Here is a 15,757-nt window from a genome sequence, read left to right as displayed (position 1 = left end):
GGTTTTTCAGTGTTTCAGAAACAATACTTGGTTTCGTCCAGTAGGGGGCGTCACTGCACCTGCACTGAGAGCCGTTAATGTTTCTGTTGCTTGAATTCTTTCACTCATCTTCTGTCTTTCTATTATTTAATCCCAGTCAAAGAAAGTCGCCTTTTACTGCTCTGATTATTTACTGCAATATGAATATGCGGAATATGAAACAAATAAAAACAGACAATGCACTGTTTTAAAGGGAAAAATATTTTTTTTTATATATTGCTGGAAACACTCAATATAAAGATTAACAGATGAAAGACACAAACATGGAGATGAAGTAGTAAATGTAGTATCCAGTTTATTAAGTATGTAAAAAGCATCTGTATCAAAATATCTTATCACCATCGACACACAGCAACAATGAAAATCCTAAATAGTAATTTTACTATTAAATACAGACACTTACGGATAATGGACAAGCTCAAAAATGGAAAGGATTGTTCAAATGAAATGTATTATCTACAATTAAAGATAACCAACTCAAGAGCCGTGCAGTCCTCCCACAACATACATTCTGCACTGCCCAATTAAGGACATGAAATACATATTATGAACGTGAAAACACAGCTTTGTCAAAGTAAGCTGCCCAAACAGGAAACACTTTTTATTTTAAATGTCTGGAAGGTTTCCCCCTTTGTGTTTAATGTGAAAAACGCTGGGCCACCACAAACCAGATGTTGCCTCCATGACATAAATTAAGGTGTTCCCTGCACATTCAGGCCTCAGGCACAGCCAGACTGCCTATTTAAGGAAAGCCATAGTCTTGCAGCTGCCTTTCAAAACTGCTCTGCATCTGCTCACAACTCTCTCCCCCATGTTTCCACACTCCAGCCGTACAGAGCGTTCCTCGAAATGTTTAGGCACTTTTCTCTAAATAAGGCAGCCTTATCGTAGTTCCTGTCATTTCTGCCTTTTCCCAAACATCCCGGGCCGCGTCTGTGGCAGTAGCAGCCTGCAGCCTGTGCATTCTTTTGCCTTGTATGGAGAAATGGCCTGGCCTGGGTTGTCTTTGTATGGGACCGGCCGGCCTCTCCATTGGCTGGGGTGGAAAGGGGAGTAACCCACCAGGAGTCTGATTCTTTAAACAAACTTTTCAGTAGGACTGGCTGCTTCCCTTCCTCTGCTGTGTCCGACCCAGACAAAAGGAGTTTGAAGGACTCCCAAATACTTGTACCTGAAGCCAAGGTGAGAAAGACAGCAGCTTTTTTTAACCACTGGGTTGTATGACTAGATTCTAAATGCTTATGTTTGATGGCTTTTAAGGAGTCTGAGAGTGTGATTTCTGTGAGTCCAGGAGTACAATGCTCAACTGTCAGTGCTTAGGATGAAGGAGAGGACAGAATTACAGGGAGCCTCTGAAGTGCAGCTTTGATGAACAGAACCAGATAAGATACAACAGACCTTTATTCATCTGTTGATGAAGGCGAAGAGAGACCTGTGGAGCATGTGCACCTTAGATCGACTCTACGCTTAGTTGTTTACTTCCATCTCATCCCTATGACACAGTAGACAGAGGAATTTCTGAATGCAGCTGTCTCACTGCACATTCTCTTTAACACACATGCATGCACACAGAAAACACACACACACACACACACACACACACACACACTCATCTGATGTCTTTTTATAGACGGTGAGAGCTTAACTTGCACTTCACTCTGTTTGTTTTTGGAATTCCTGAACCGTCAGCCTTCTGAGTCATCGCCACAGTAGTGATGATCTACATGACCTGCATGAGTGAGGGATGATAACATTCTGACTGTTTGGTGATACCAGTGTGTGTGTGTGTGTGTGTGTGTGTGTGTGTGTGTGTGTTCTCGAAGGACAGAGAAGCTCTGTCATCGGGGGCATAAGAAGGGGACAGGGGAACTGTGGTGGCCAGGGAACAAATAGAGTTGTTAGTACGAGCCAAGCTGAGGCATGTAAGCCAGATGATTACGTTGCTGGGATCAAAAATAGTTGGATTTAGTTTTTTTGCACCTTGAAAATGTCAGTTGTGAATTAATCACTCTAGTCTAGAATCTTTCAGAAATCTAACTTATTGATTGCTTGCAACAGAACCACTAATGAAACGTTAAACGTCCACAGGTCCCAGGAGACAGAGCAGTGCTGCATCACCGGAGCTAGACAAGAATGCATAGTATAGATTACTAAAATCCAGTGTCTGTTTACACTGGAGCCAGTTCATTTGAATTTCACACTCAAACAACTGCAGGATCAATTGTTTCAAGTGTCTCCAGAAAGAAAATGTGTTGCATTATGAGACGACTTTACCATCTAGGTGGGACAGACTGGAGGAAATCCTCTGTTCCTGAAACCTTAAGTATGAGCTGTAGAGGCTGTTTGTTTTTCCAGCTTCCTCAGTGACTGTGAGGTGGAGAATGGGAGAGGCTGCGAGCCAGCAGCACACACCTTCCATGTTTTTCCTTATGTCTGGCACACAGAGAGAGAGAAGCAGCCAAACAGTAGTAGAATGAAATGAAAGACTCCTGCAACATGTGTGCATAGTGAGGGAAAGGAAGGAGAGAATCGGCTGCTGACAACCCAAACAAACACATCTATGTTTGGGGGATTTAAAGTACTCTTGATACCTTAGATATTCATTGAGTGTGTTCGAATTAATATAATGTATTTTAGAACTCTGGACACAACCCTGGTCAAACTGCTTTGCATTGACAATAAAAATTAGACTGTTGCTTCATTTGCACAGAGATCACAGAAGGAAAGTAGGACGGCAAGATAGGCAAATCCACTGTAACTCAGTCTTCACGTGCTGGTCTGTGACGCCTTTGTGAACCATACAGGAAACGGCAGCACAAAAACTAAGTTTGTTTGCTTATTGACAGATTTAAATAAAGAAGAATTATATTTCAGAATATTAATATTGAAAGGTCTTCAAATGTACCGGAAGCAGTCATACTTACCTGCTTCATATCATCACATTTTAGTTGCTGATTAATACATAAAATGAATGTCTTATCTCGACAGAGCCCACTCTAACCCCCTCCCACTGAAGTCTCATAAGTCTAACAAAAATACAATATACATATACACCTACTGCCTAAATCCACATGATAAATTACAGTTCACCTGAGAAATGATGTAATTGTGAGCTGGTAGCTCATACAGTATATTCCCGTCACCTCAGTGCTGCTCATGGCATGATGTCACACCTCTGTGGGATTCATCAGACACATTCACCCCCTCACTCCCTCCTGTCTGTCCAGCCTGTCTTCTGTCTGCTATTCCCCGCTGGGTATAACACAATCAAAGAGTCACACACACATGCACACACACGAATGACAATACCTTGCAGATGTGAATGACAGGTCTAATTGTGGAAGGAGCTGAAGTTAGCTGCAGTGTGCACCGTGGAGACATGTCGTTTTCACACCCATCACTATACCCGATGTTCGGGGAGCATGTGACTCTCGAGAGAGGAAGCGAGGAACATTCTCCTGCTTGTGGCAGATACAAGAGAGAAGATAAAAGGGCGTCATGGATGCAGTACTCCAGTTTTTGTACAGTGTAATGCAAAAATATAAATAAAATGAAGCTCCCCTTTTCAAATGGATGCTGAAAGTCATGCTACCATTGGCAGTACAGCCTAAGCACAGTCTTATCTAACCTCTGAATCATGTCTCTTGAATGTGCACAGGCCCAGATCCAGCCGCCACCATGTCGAGCAAACGTGCCAAGGGAAAGACCACCAAGAAGCGCCCCCAGAGGGCCACCTCAAACGTGTTCGCCATGTTCGACCAGTCTCAGATCCAGGAGTTCAAGGAGGCGTTCAACATGATCGACCAGAACAGAGACGGGTTCATTGACAAGGAGGATCTGCACGACATGCTGGCCTCTCTGGGTAAACAGCTCTGTGCTCAGGATGAGTTATTATGGCTACAAAAGTAGACCTGAGGTTCAAAAGCAGAGACGCACAGCTGGTTTTTAAAGGGGCAAACCACCAATTTTACACATAAACTTTAGTTTACTCATCATGAGGAGTACAACTCCACCTGTGAGCAGCTGCATGATTTCTGTAGCTCGACCAAGAGCTGCTGAGATATCCCTAATGATGTCATCAGAGAGTGCAGACCACCAATTCATGACAGCTAGCCTGCTTTACAAACTGGAAGGGAGTGTTTGAAAGACGTGGGCATTTATATAAGGGGAGCTAAGTATAGACTGTATATAAAGATGGACAATGCATATCCATTTCCTCCTACTATCCAGAAATGAAGCCAAAATATTCAGGATACAAACGCCACCATCTTGTGCATGTGGAACCAAAGCTTGTGCAGTAGGGATCGGAGGATGATCGAGGTCCTGCCAATACACATGCTCGACCAATCACGAGTCGGTCTCACCTGTCAATCATGACATTTCAAGCCGTTTTAATATAATCAAATAAATGATTAAAACCAAACTTACTGGAAAATTTACACTTGAACAAACACCAATGTGATAAGAACCAGCTAAAATGACAAAACCATCTTTGAGTTAAACCTATTTCTCATGTACATAGATTTTTGTCCATGTCCCATCTACTTACATGGAGGAGGTAGGGTAGATGATCTATACTGCATTCACCCGACAGGTGGCAATTGGGATGCTTTGGCTTCACATTTGGGAGCTGTCATGTCATCCATCTTTATAAACAGTCTATGGTGGGGAGTCTGCAAAAGATGCTAGGTATTGTGGGAAATGTAGGGTCTGCTGCTTCAAATTTGAATGTGATGTTTACCAACTTTGCAGGAGAAGGAACAATGCACAGTGACAACAACAGCGTGGAGAATGTATTGCATAGTCCCAACCAAACGTAGGTCGCTGTAACCGTGTTGTTCGTCCTCAGGTAAGAACCCCTCTGATGAATACCTGGAGGGGATGATGAGTGAAGCACCAGGACCAATCAACTTCACCATGTTCCTCACCATGTTTGGAGAGAGGCTCAATGGAACCGACCCCGAGGACGTCATCCGCAACGCCTTCGCCTGCTTCGATGAGGAGGGATCTGGTGAGAATATAACCCCAAATATTATATACACAGATGATGGCACTGTCAGTGTTTTGTCAACTTCACTGAGGTTATTTGCCTCTGTTAGGTGTGATCCATGAAGACCATCTGAGAGAACTGCTGACCACCATGGGTGACCGCTTCACAGATGAAGAGGTGGACGAGCTGTTCCGCGAAGCCCCCATCGACAAGAAGGGCAACTTCAACTACGCAGAGTTCACCCGCATCCTGAAACACGGGGCCAAAGACAAGGATGACGAGTAGAGGAGAGGAAACAACTGCCTCAGGCCCCCGCACACACACATACACACACACCACAAGTCAATCCCCAGCTCCTACCTTTGTGCACCTCGTAGGTTTTTAGAGAAATTGAATAGGAAAGCATGTAGGAATATAAATTTCAGAAGTTAAACGTGTTGCCTTTCATTACATCTACAAGTTTCTCAAAGGTAGGAACTTGGGATTCAAATATTTTGCAATACACCACTTTTCATTTTTGAATCGTCATTGAAGGGTTTATCCATGAAGGAGAGGTGTATCACAGCATATGCGTCTCGACTGCAGCTTCATCCACTTTGACTGCAGCTCTCTGACCTGTTGGAGGGAACGTGGTCGGACGGTCAGTGTGTGCGGGGGCTGCTTGGACTGCCGGATTCAGTGCTTCATCCAGTACCAGCTATGTTTACCTCTTCCTGCCAATTAGCTACCACACCTGCACAAGCACGGCAATGAAATCTCCTTCTGTTACAAGTGTGTCCCTGTATGTTGGAAATGGATAAAGTGATTCTTATATTTGTGTTTATAATTTTTTTGACAATCAAACGTGGCAAGTACGTCCACTTGAAGAAATGGTAACTAGAGCTTTTAGTCTAAACTCGTATTTCTCTCTCCCATCAGCTGGGTGTGTGTGTATTGGTTGAAGGATCAGGTATGTTTGTACTGTTCGAAGGAATTCAGTCTTGATATTGCTCAGGCTAATAAAGTAAGTTTGTTCATGCCATTGACCGCATTGAACATGAGTGTGTTTTTGAGTCATTTAAGTCATTTTATTTAATTCATTGGCTTAAAATGCCATTAGTGCATTCATAGTTTTAGCCCTTTGAAATTCAAAGCCAGATATACCAGAGTGTAAAAGCCCCCAACTGGATAATTTATCTAAAGTATTTCCTCTCCGTTACATTACCTCACAACGATGGCTAAACAAACACCAACTAAATATTAATTACTGCAAGATTATTTTTTGATATCACTGACAAAAACTGAATTGTAGGTCTGTTACAAAGATGAACACTTTTATTAATTTTGAAAAAAATGTTTGCGAGCACTGTGTGCAGCGATTTCAAATCTGTTTCTGCAGGTTTCAACACGTTCAATTTAAGATCATAAAGAATGCAATTTAACATCTATATGATATGAAGGAATATGAGAGCCCCAGAATTATTTACACTTCCCAATAATCCCTAAAAATAAGGTTAAATATCCTGGTAGAGAATAATCCTCGAAACACCATTTTATCTCAAACTACAGACAGTAGGTATCACAGTCTTTACCACAGCCAAGCCAAGTGGACTGAGATCAATAATAAACCGGGATGTTTAAAAGTTATCAGTTCAATGTTGGTCTTGTTAGTAGTTTTATTAAAGTGTGCTAATATCTGAATTGTTGTGAAAGAACTACAACACGTGGAGACATTTCAAAGCACAACGGAAGTACCTTCAAATGAACAACATAATTAAGACCTACCATAACATAGTTAAGGCCTCTACATACATTTTAAACATTTTAGACTAGAATTTTGTACAGCCTAAAATTTAGATTATTGAATATTAGATATTTTTATACTTTTTGAGACCCCGTACCTGGTATACAACAATTTAGCTTCATTAGGACTGTGTGGATCGTCACAGTAGGAAATGTACGGGTGTTAATTATAAAATGTCCCAGTAAGTCAGCATGCACGTTACGAGGAGCCAACTGTGACAAGTCTAAATGTTTCCCAAGAATAAACAAGCCTACTGAAAGATGAAAAGAGAATTGTTTTAAAGCCCTCTGACGTCCAGTGATGATGCAGTTGGATTATTCTTACAAATTACTAATGCAACAAAAGACTGACAGGATACAGCATTTATGAAAAACTGAACTTTTATTCTTTGAAATGCTGATACAAAACACACATTTAAACTTTAAGGCATATATTGCACGACTATCTTTTTATATATATAAAAAAAATGGGGACATGGGGGTTATCCCTCAGTCGTATTAAGGCACAGCAGCCAGTCGGTCCGACCGTCAGTCCTGACTCACCACATGAACTTGAAAAAACCTTTTCGAATGCATCTGGCTGAGAAGACACTACACAGTTTGAGATAAAGATCATGCCAATACATACAAAAAAAAAAATATTTACATGCATCAATACATTGTCGGCTCTGATTGGAGCGTCGGTTTTCGCCTAAAACCCCAAATAAACAATAACTGTATAAAACCTGCCTCCCTAATCTTTAGCCAGCCTTTTCCATTCCAGTATCACAACTGATTAGGTGTCGTCAAAGTGGCATGATGTAGAATGAATAACAAAAATATTACTGTAATACTTAGTATCATGACTACTCTTCAACAACATATTACTCATAAGACCCAAACCTGACATGACCTGTGTAAATTGAGGTATAAATGCACATCAGTCTGGTACCTGTGACAATAAAGAAAAAACCCTCCACTGACATGTACTGATGATAACTGGCAGTGAGAAGACCAAGTACAAAAAGAAAGTTTCCACATCTGCCATGAACAAGAAGATGGAGAGATTTGCTGGGGTCAGTGCTCAGCAGTATAACGACCTCACATTAGATGTTGGGTCCGTGCACATGCTAAATGTAACCGTTTGAACCAAACAAAGGCTCAGAGACTCTGGTAAACATGGTATTTCTGCTACAGTATTATTTCCCATGGGAACCTGATTATTCCACACGATGCTACCGCTAATAGACCTACAGCCGGAATTCGGTCATATGCTGTGGTTTATGCTAAGACAGTTTCATAGAAACTACAGCTTCAGGAATGATTAGAACAACAACAGAACCCATTTCTAAACAGGCTGGGGGGAAAAGGAATGACAGAAAAAAAACTACACATGTATGCTGCTGAACCTTCCTGGAAAATAGAAGAACATCACATCAGCTACTTTAGTACAACTGCTACATTTGCTTTAGCGCTATTAAGACATCCGAGGTTTGAATGAAGTTGACCCAATCAATCAATCGACAGGGGAATATGTATAATTTAGGTTTCCTCTAAATGAGAGGATCCAACGTTAAAAGATAAAAAGGTGCCACGTCTCACAGCGGGTGTAACATTTCATTTCAGGAGCCGTGAGAGCTCGATGTCATCGGTTCACCAGAGCTGCTCACCTCTCTGCTGAAATTGATTTGTGTAACAGATCCAATGTGACCTTCTCCCCTATGTCCTATACTCACAGTTCCCCCCCACAACAATCCTTGCAAGCGGAGCAAGGTCACACATGCAAGTGACAGATGGGCTTTAAACAGTTAGATAAAAATACTACTGTTTGGCTGAATACACGTGGAGAACTGAAACGACACAGAAAGACAGATGTGGTGCTTGTTGAGTGGTTGAGATGACTAATCATGAGAGTCGATGAATCCCCTCAGCTATTAAAAAACAGGAAGATGGAGACATAGTGACAGACACGTTGAGGCGAGTCAGTCAAAGTTGCTGCAGTACAATCAATTTCTGTTTTGCTCATCGCGCCACAAAGAAAGAAAAAGGAATATGTAGTGGATTAAGAAAAGACTAAATCTGAATTGCACAGCTACTGAGGAGTTGTTGCTGTATGTAGAAAACACCCCAGTAACATCCTCCTTTGTATCCTGGGTGTATGATGGGTGAAAGGCAGCTCAGCCATCGATGTCAGTGCCTTTTGTACATTCATCAAAGTCCAGTACTGTTACTGAAGAGGCCAACTGTGCTGGTGCTGACAAATACACCGATTTAAATTTTGTACAATTACGGGATATTTTCCTCCTCGTTCGTGAATTGGAACTTGGAAAGTTGTTTTGAAAATGGCATCAAAAACTTTGCGCAATACATTTACTCTGCACTGGAGAGACATTGCGCCGCAAAAGCGTCCATCAAGAACAGTATATTAAAAACAATAAAAGCTGCTTGAAACAGCATGTCTCTAAAAACACCTCATGTTCGACACTTCATTTCATTGCTGTGTGTCCTGCAGGCACAGGTTCTAATGCAAAAAAAGGACTGGTGATGAAGAAGATACATTCTCATATTTACAGTGTTGTCCAGCCTCCTCTGCAGAAATACAAAAAGGGTTCCTGTCCAGTCCCAGCTCCTAGTTAACAGTTTCACTCACTGTGTGCAGACTGTGCTGTGGGCCCCACGCTGCAGTGATAGGGGTCTTTACCACTTGAAGAGAAGTGGGTTGCCTGGTGTCAGCGTGGACCATGCTCCACACGCTGGGTGCCACCGCTGAATTCCTCTGGGTATTACTACTAATGCCGCTTGTGGAAGAGGGCTGAAGAGGAGGAGAGAGCTGGGAGATGAGGCCTGCGAGAGGTGTGATCGTTGGAGAGGCAGAGGACGTCAGGGCTGAAGCTGGGACATGTACTGAAGCCTGGGCAGAGGCAGAGACTTGGGGGGGAGCAGGGGCTGGAGACAATGCTGAGGTTGAGACGGTTGATGCACTCGGAACTGTGACAGGGATTAGAGGGGATTTGTGGAATGGCAGGTAAAGTGGGAGTCCTCTGGGGGATGTGAGAGAGGTAATGGCCGCGGCAGGAGATGTTGGAACAAGCGCTACAGTTGGATGTGAAGCCACGACAGAGGTGGGACTTATTGGGACGAGGACTGGTGATGGCACAGAGACTGGGCTTGTAGCTGGCACTGTTGCACTGATAGAAGTGGGCAGTGGAGCTGGAGCTAAGCTCGAGACTGGCGCTGATGAAGGAGCAGCCGCTGCTTTCTGAGAATCCAGCTGTCCAAAAACAGAAGCCGACAGTTGCATTAAGGTTGGCAGATGGGCCAGGAGGAGCTGAGGCTGGTTTGGGCTGGAGGCTCTGGCTGTGTCCTTGTCCAAGGGGCTCCAGATGACTTTATTAATGGGGAGAGGAGACAGCCTCGGGGCTGAGACCAAGACAGAAGCTGGAACTAGTACAGGGGCTGCTGGGGACTGAGCCACTGGAGTCTTGCCCGAAGTTACAGCAGACACAGAAACTGCCATCGCCTTTTCCATCAGACTCTGAGCTCTGGAGGCATCCATCACCTGTTGGCTGTCTTCTGGAGGTGGCGTGGGGCCCATTTCGCTGCTGTAGGCACTGCACTGTGCTTCCACTGGTTCAGTCTTTACAACCTCTGTTGGTTTGCTCTGGCTCTCCTGGAGCCTCTTCAGGTTCTCTTGCTCCGCTGCCCTCTGTAGAGCCGCGTCCACTAGGAGCCTCAAGTCGCTGAAGTCCTGAGTGGGGAACAGCTCAGGGGGAGTTGGGGGAGGCGTGTTGAAGAGGCCGCTGTTGGGGCTAGCTGCCATTGTTGTGCTGGTAAGACAAGCATGATTAACCCCTTGCTCCTCTGCTTCCCTAAGCAAACTTTGTGTGTCCAGCCTCATGAGCGCCTGCACGGATCCTTCTATACCCGGGTAGCCTGCTCCAGTCAAGATGGCTGTCGCCGTGTTGCCAAGAAGACTGAGGTCCAGCGTGGGGGCGGAGCGGATGACAGACGGGCGCTGTTGAGATGAACTTGGGGAAGAGTTTCTCTCAGGGGAGCTGGCTCCACCTCCGTTGGATGAGTGGCCATCGCTTTTACCACCAACCTTTCTGGAGATGGTGAACTTGGTGGGGTCTTTTCCATCCTTGCGAAGCAGGTCAGGGAGGAGGCGGCGACGTGCGTTGATGAACCAGTTGCATATCTGGGGAGAGAGGTAAAATGTTTGGCATGAGCAGAGCTGATTCTGAAAACTGAAATTTTCACTTTCAAAATAATTAAATTAACATCAAAGATGTACTTTCAGATTTTTCTTTTTCGTGTAATTTACTGCAACACTTTGATGCTAGATTTATGACAGCCTCAGTCTGCTCTCAATTAGCCAGATCCAAAAAAAAACATTCAGAATCTAAAAACGACCTGAGCCCCGTGATTTCAGCAACCAACTACAATTTCTTCTTCATCTCCATCCGTGAGATGAGGCCTTACTTAACACCCTCTAGTGGTACCAGCCCCCCACACAATGAAGAAAGAGACAGATGACAGACGTCAGAAAGCTGGCAGTAATGAGGGCCTGAGCTCAAATATGCTGAGCCAGAGAGAAGGCAGCCAAAGGCATTCCAGTGAACAGACTACAAAACAAGAAAGCGCGCTGCTGCCTCATGCTGATCTGTAATGCCATATCTAATGCAGCCAGTGTGTTTGTGTGGGCCCGCATGGAAAGAGGAAATGCATACTAGTGATGCAATGAAGTGAAAGGGAAGCATGGAAGAGTCATCCAGTTTAGTGTGACAATAACATGTGATTACTGTTTTGCTGCCACTTGAGAGAGCATTAATATGCAATTTCATGTTAAATTTGTATAATATGTATGATTCAACATAATTAAAGGAATATGAGCAAGTTAAACATAAAGATACATTTAACCAGAATGTGATACTTCCTGAGTGCTGCTGGAAAAAAATCTAACAAAAAATAAATAAAGGAATACAAGACTGAATGAAAGCTCCTCACCTGCAGCACTGAGAGGTTGGTCTGGCCTGACAGGCTGAGTTTCTCCTGCTCTGACGGGTAGGCGTTGAAGCGGTGCTCGTACAGCCAGCTCCGCAGAATCTGCACCGCCTCCTTGGGCAGGTTGCCACGGCGACGGCGCTTCCCCAGGAGCCCCCTTCCTGACAGGTCGAGTGGGGAGCCGTCATCGCTGTCCGACATGGCCGAGGAGTGCTCCTGCTCCGGGCGCTGCTCTTCCTCCAGAGCTGAGGGGAGAGGAGGCCGGTCGTTAGTCATGTTCACTGCCACAGCTCTGACTGTTGTCATTTACCAGAACATGGCAGACCACTTCAACAGTAGATTATATTAAATATGCTACTTATTAGAGGTATCATTTTGATATATTAAGAGATGTATAGATGGAAGAATATACATGAATATATGGTTGAATAGTTATATGCTCAGCTGGGCCTCTACAGAAAAGGGGTACAGCCTTATTTTCTCACAGTGGTAGAAGCCATGTGAGCTCAGGCTGGTCAGAAAAATAAACAGTTTGTTTGAACTGCCCCCGCTCTCAGTTCACAAGGGTCGGTTACTTTTAACCTCCAGATCCACCCCGGTCTAGAGTGAGGTACACCGGGGCTTCATGTACACACCGAACATGTTCATACAACAGCTCTGAGGTTTGAACTTTGTTGTGAGTCTCCTTTTCAATCCACGTTTGGCCACTGGAGGGAATCTCCCCCTCAAAATGGAGCATGCCTGGTCCCAGGGGTGGGCCACAGAATGCAGTAAATGTCTTTCTCTGGAGCTGGGTGAAACCTGACCCCCCGGGGCAGCGCCTGTCTCCACAAAGGAGATTGTGTGCATATCAACATCACAGTAGCCCAGGAATCTATTGACCATGCAGGAGGAGGCCGTTTTCACCTCATGCCAGCTCTGACGATGAGACTGCTGGAGCGGTTGACAAAATCTTTTCAATGCTGCATTCCTCTACGACGAGCCATGTACGAGACAGAGTTAGAGTAGTTAGTGTGTGGTGGGGGGGGGGGGCTCAAAACATACAAATGCTAATTTTAATTGAATGGATTTCCCTCCCAACTTTGGTAAATTAGCAAACTTCTACCAGCACCTCCATTTACTGTGTTAGAGCTGGGCCAGTTTGTCAGATGGATATTAGTGGGACCTCATCATGACATTTATACCACAACTTATAACTTTGACTAAACTTTATGTTCCCAATGACTTAAAAACAACAACCACAGATTCTGTATATAATTCTGAAAAGATGTTTTTTTCCTCTTATCAAATTAACTCCGAGTGACATTTTACTACTTGGTGCATCGCACTGCAGTTGGATTTCTGTATGTGATTTGCAAACTATATATATTATATAAAGCTTTCATATTTATAATAAATAGTGAAACACTGATTTCAGTAGCAGTACTCTGATTTTGAGAAAATGGGGGCTAAGTTTATCATGTTTATCACCATATTATGTTTAATATCATACCCTCTTATTAACTCACTACTTTCTATTGCTCTTTTAGTTTAGTGTTAGTTTACCGTCTTGTGTAATTCATTTTATTTCCTGTGTTATTTCGATTAGGCACTGGTTCTGCAATTACTCCAAATCCACTTTATATTTGACTTTTTTTTATATACGTTTAGACTTAATCCTCCATGGTTTTAGTCTATTGTGATCGTTTGTACACTGTGTTATTTTAATGTTGAAGCAAAACTGTCATTTCTTATATAATACACGAGTACACAAACTCGAGTGTGCCATTTGTTGGACACGGGGTTTGACAGTCGGCTCAGGTCGTCCCTGTGTAGGCCACAACAGAGCTGCACAGCCTTTTATATCTGGCGCAATTAAACATCTGCACCCATCCAACGTGGGGTGGAAACTGGGTGGGATAGATCTGATAAAAGCAGCAGGGGCAGATTTCAGACAGATGTCACATCCCAAACAGCTCGGAGTCGCTTCACAGAGGCCGAACTGTCAAACTGGACAACTTGTTGTTTACAAAAACATCTCGTCTACAAACCCGAGCCACGCTCTCTTGCGGGAGGAAGGAAAAGAGCACATGTTCCTTTCAGAGTCTGAAAAGTCTCCCGAGCTCCAGCTGCAGATCTCGAATGTGACCGTTAACAACAACAGTCTCCTCGCATCAGACACCAAACTTTTTTTTTTACAGAGGGAAGCGATGCCGTCACGCAAGAGAAAACACGAGGGGCCGCCTCGACAAATAAAAACCAAATGTTGCGTTTAAACACGCACGAAACCGAAATTGGCCATCTGGAGCGCACAAAGGAGGCAGACAGGCACCGCACAGCCTCCCGCATGTCGCTCAGCCTCTCTCCGCCAGATGGACACCATGCCTCCTCCTCTCCTCCTCCTCCTCCTCCTCAGATAACTAGCAGGCTAGCTCTCCTCTCCCTCCACATTCAAACACACACGCTGCACACAAAGCCCCCGCACGCCACGCACAGCCAACAGCGAGGACGCGGCGGACGGACACTTTTTGTTGTGGCGGCCAGTGAAACGTGCGCGGCGGTGATTAAAAAACACGACGCGTGTGTGTGTGTGTGTGTGGTGTGTGTGTGTACTCACCTCGTTTGAATGCTTTCATTCTTTGTTGTGCGCTGGAAACACGCAGCTGTCCAAGTTGCTCCCTACAAAACGTGCCCGAGACGATGGTTGACGCAGCGGCACTTTCAGACGCACGCGGTGTTGCGCTTTTTCTTTTTGTTTGTTTGTTTTCCTCTTCCCGCACAAACACGTTCGTCTTTCTCCCGCAACACAACCAGGCTTCACGTCCCCGCACACTCCGCGTCCATCGCACTACATGAGTGTTTTCGGCTCCTTCTTGTTTTACCTGCAGCAGCAGCAGCAGCAGCTCTTTGCCAATCTTGACAGTCGCAGCTGAAGTGGTCCCGCCTCCTCCACAGCCCCCCCCGGCCAATCCCTGCCCTCCATTCCGCATCCCTGGGCAGCGGTCGGCCAATCGCCGCGCTCCGCCACACAGGGCAGACAGGAGCCTCGTCTCATTGTGACTGACGGAGAGAAGCGTTTCATTCAAAATATAGTGCGGCCATTGAAAGTAACGTTGTTGTGACAACGACGCACATTTTATTTTTGAACTCGTTCCATCGCGCTCGTGTTTGTAACTCGGCGTGTTCAGGCGCATGGTTTCCTCCTGTGGGCGCCACAGTGTGTGATCAGGCTTTTACGTAACAAAATGTTCTAGTTACGTAAATCATAAACGTCGACTGGTCGCCACATCTGACTGGTTCCTGAGAGAATCCCCCACATGTTTCACACTGTTATTAAAGTCATTTCTGTCGCGATGCTGCACATGTGAGGAAACTGGAAACCAAGGGGGGGTGGATGTTGGGAATCCTCAAAAGTCTGGTTTTAAAACAAAATACGGTTAAAATGTAGAACATTTATGTGTCTAAATCTTTCTTATATTTCGACAATACGTTTAACACAAACACGTAATAATCTTCTAACGTTTCTCAGGTTTCTCCAAGAAAATACAAAGAAATTCCCACAAACCAAAGGAGAGTCCAGATTTAAAAATAAAGCCACTGTAATATAAAACTGCAATATACAATTAAAATGTAGAACTAGTTTAATGTAGTCTATAAAGTATTGTGTATCTGAATATTCCTTATATTTAGTCACATAGACATAATACTCCTTCTCATATCTCTTATGTTCTTCTAAAACTATGTGTGGTGAATCCTAGTCAAAGATCCCCTAAAACCTAATGAGAGTGAGTCATGATTTAAAAATAAAGCCTCTTGAGGATAGGATAATATTAAACTGTGGTATACAGTTACAATTTTGAGCTAGTATGTAATCTAAAGAGAACTGTATACGTGTTGACAAATTGACACAATACTCCTAATATTTCTTAGGTTCCTTTGCGAAAATAAAAATAAATGAGGGATATGGAGAATCTTGACAGCCTC

The 15,757-nt window shown here is 44.0% G+C and overlaps 2 protein-coding genes across 2 annotated transcripts; one reads left to right on the top strand and one right to left on the bottom strand.

Moving 5' to 3' along the window:
• Positions 1–1,134: 1,134 nt before the first annotated feature.
• On the top strand, positions 1,135–6,059 carry myl9b (myosin, light chain 9b, regulatory). The gene is made up of 4 exons (XM_034586888.1): positions 1,135–1,221; positions 3,698–3,901; positions 4,889–5,050; positions 5,139–6,059. The coding sequence occupies exons 2-4, from the start codon at positions 3,718–3,720 to the stop codon at positions 5,312–5,314; spliced, it is 522 nt and encodes a 173-aa protein (XP_034442779.1). The 5' UTR covers positions 1,135–1,221; positions 3,698–3,717; the 3' UTR covers positions 5,315–6,059.
• A 1,115-nt stretch (positions 6,060–7,174) lies between these two features.
• Positions 7,175–14,754, bottom strand: LOC117762293 (flocculation protein FLO11). The gene is made up of 3 exons (XM_034586883.1): positions 14,391–14,754; positions 11,798–12,039; positions 7,175–10,988 (listed from the first exon to the last, which is right to left on the bottom strand). Exons 1-3 carry the CDS (start codon positions 14,407–14,409, stop codon positions 9,420–9,422), a joined length of 1,830 nt encoding a protein of 609 aa, XP_034442774.1. The 5' UTR covers positions 14,410–14,754; the 3' UTR covers positions 7,175–9,419.
• Positions 14,755–15,757: the final 1,003 nt, after the last annotated feature.

This window comes from Hippoglossus hippoglossus, chromosome 5, assembly GCF_009819705.1.
Source record: "Hippoglossus hippoglossus isolate fHipHip1 chromosome 5, fHipHip1.pri, whole genome shotgun sequence".
NCBI classification, from domain to species: Eukaryota; Metazoa; Chordata; class Actinopteri; order Pleuronectiformes; family Pleuronectidae; genus Hippoglossus; species Hippoglossus hippoglossus.
Note: the sequence above shows the minus strand (reverse complement) of the source record. Positions and strands in the feature narration are given on the sequence as shown.

What these genes read in the sequence shown, in the direction of transcription:
- myl9b (XM_034586888.1), top strand. Translation starts at nt 3,718, where the DNA reads ATGTCGAGCAAACGTGCCAAGGGAAAGACCACCAAGAAGCGCCCCCAG. An exon ending in CGACATGCTGGCCTCTCTGG is followed by an intron (nt 3,902 to 4,888) that starts GTAAACAGCTCT and finishes GTTCGTCCTCAG; the next exon opens with GTAAGAACCCCTCTGATGAA. An exon ending in CTTCGATGAGGAGGGATCTG is followed by an intron (nt 5,051 to 5,138) that starts GTGAGAATATAA and finishes TGCCTCTGTTAG; the next exon opens with GTGTGATCCATGAAGACCAT.
- LOC117762293 (XM_034586883.1), bottom strand. An exon ending in CCAACCTCTCAGTGCTGCAG is followed by an intron (nt 10,989 to 11,797) that starts GTGAGGAGCTTT and finishes CTCTCTCCCCAG; the next exon opens with ATATGCAACTGGTTCATCAA.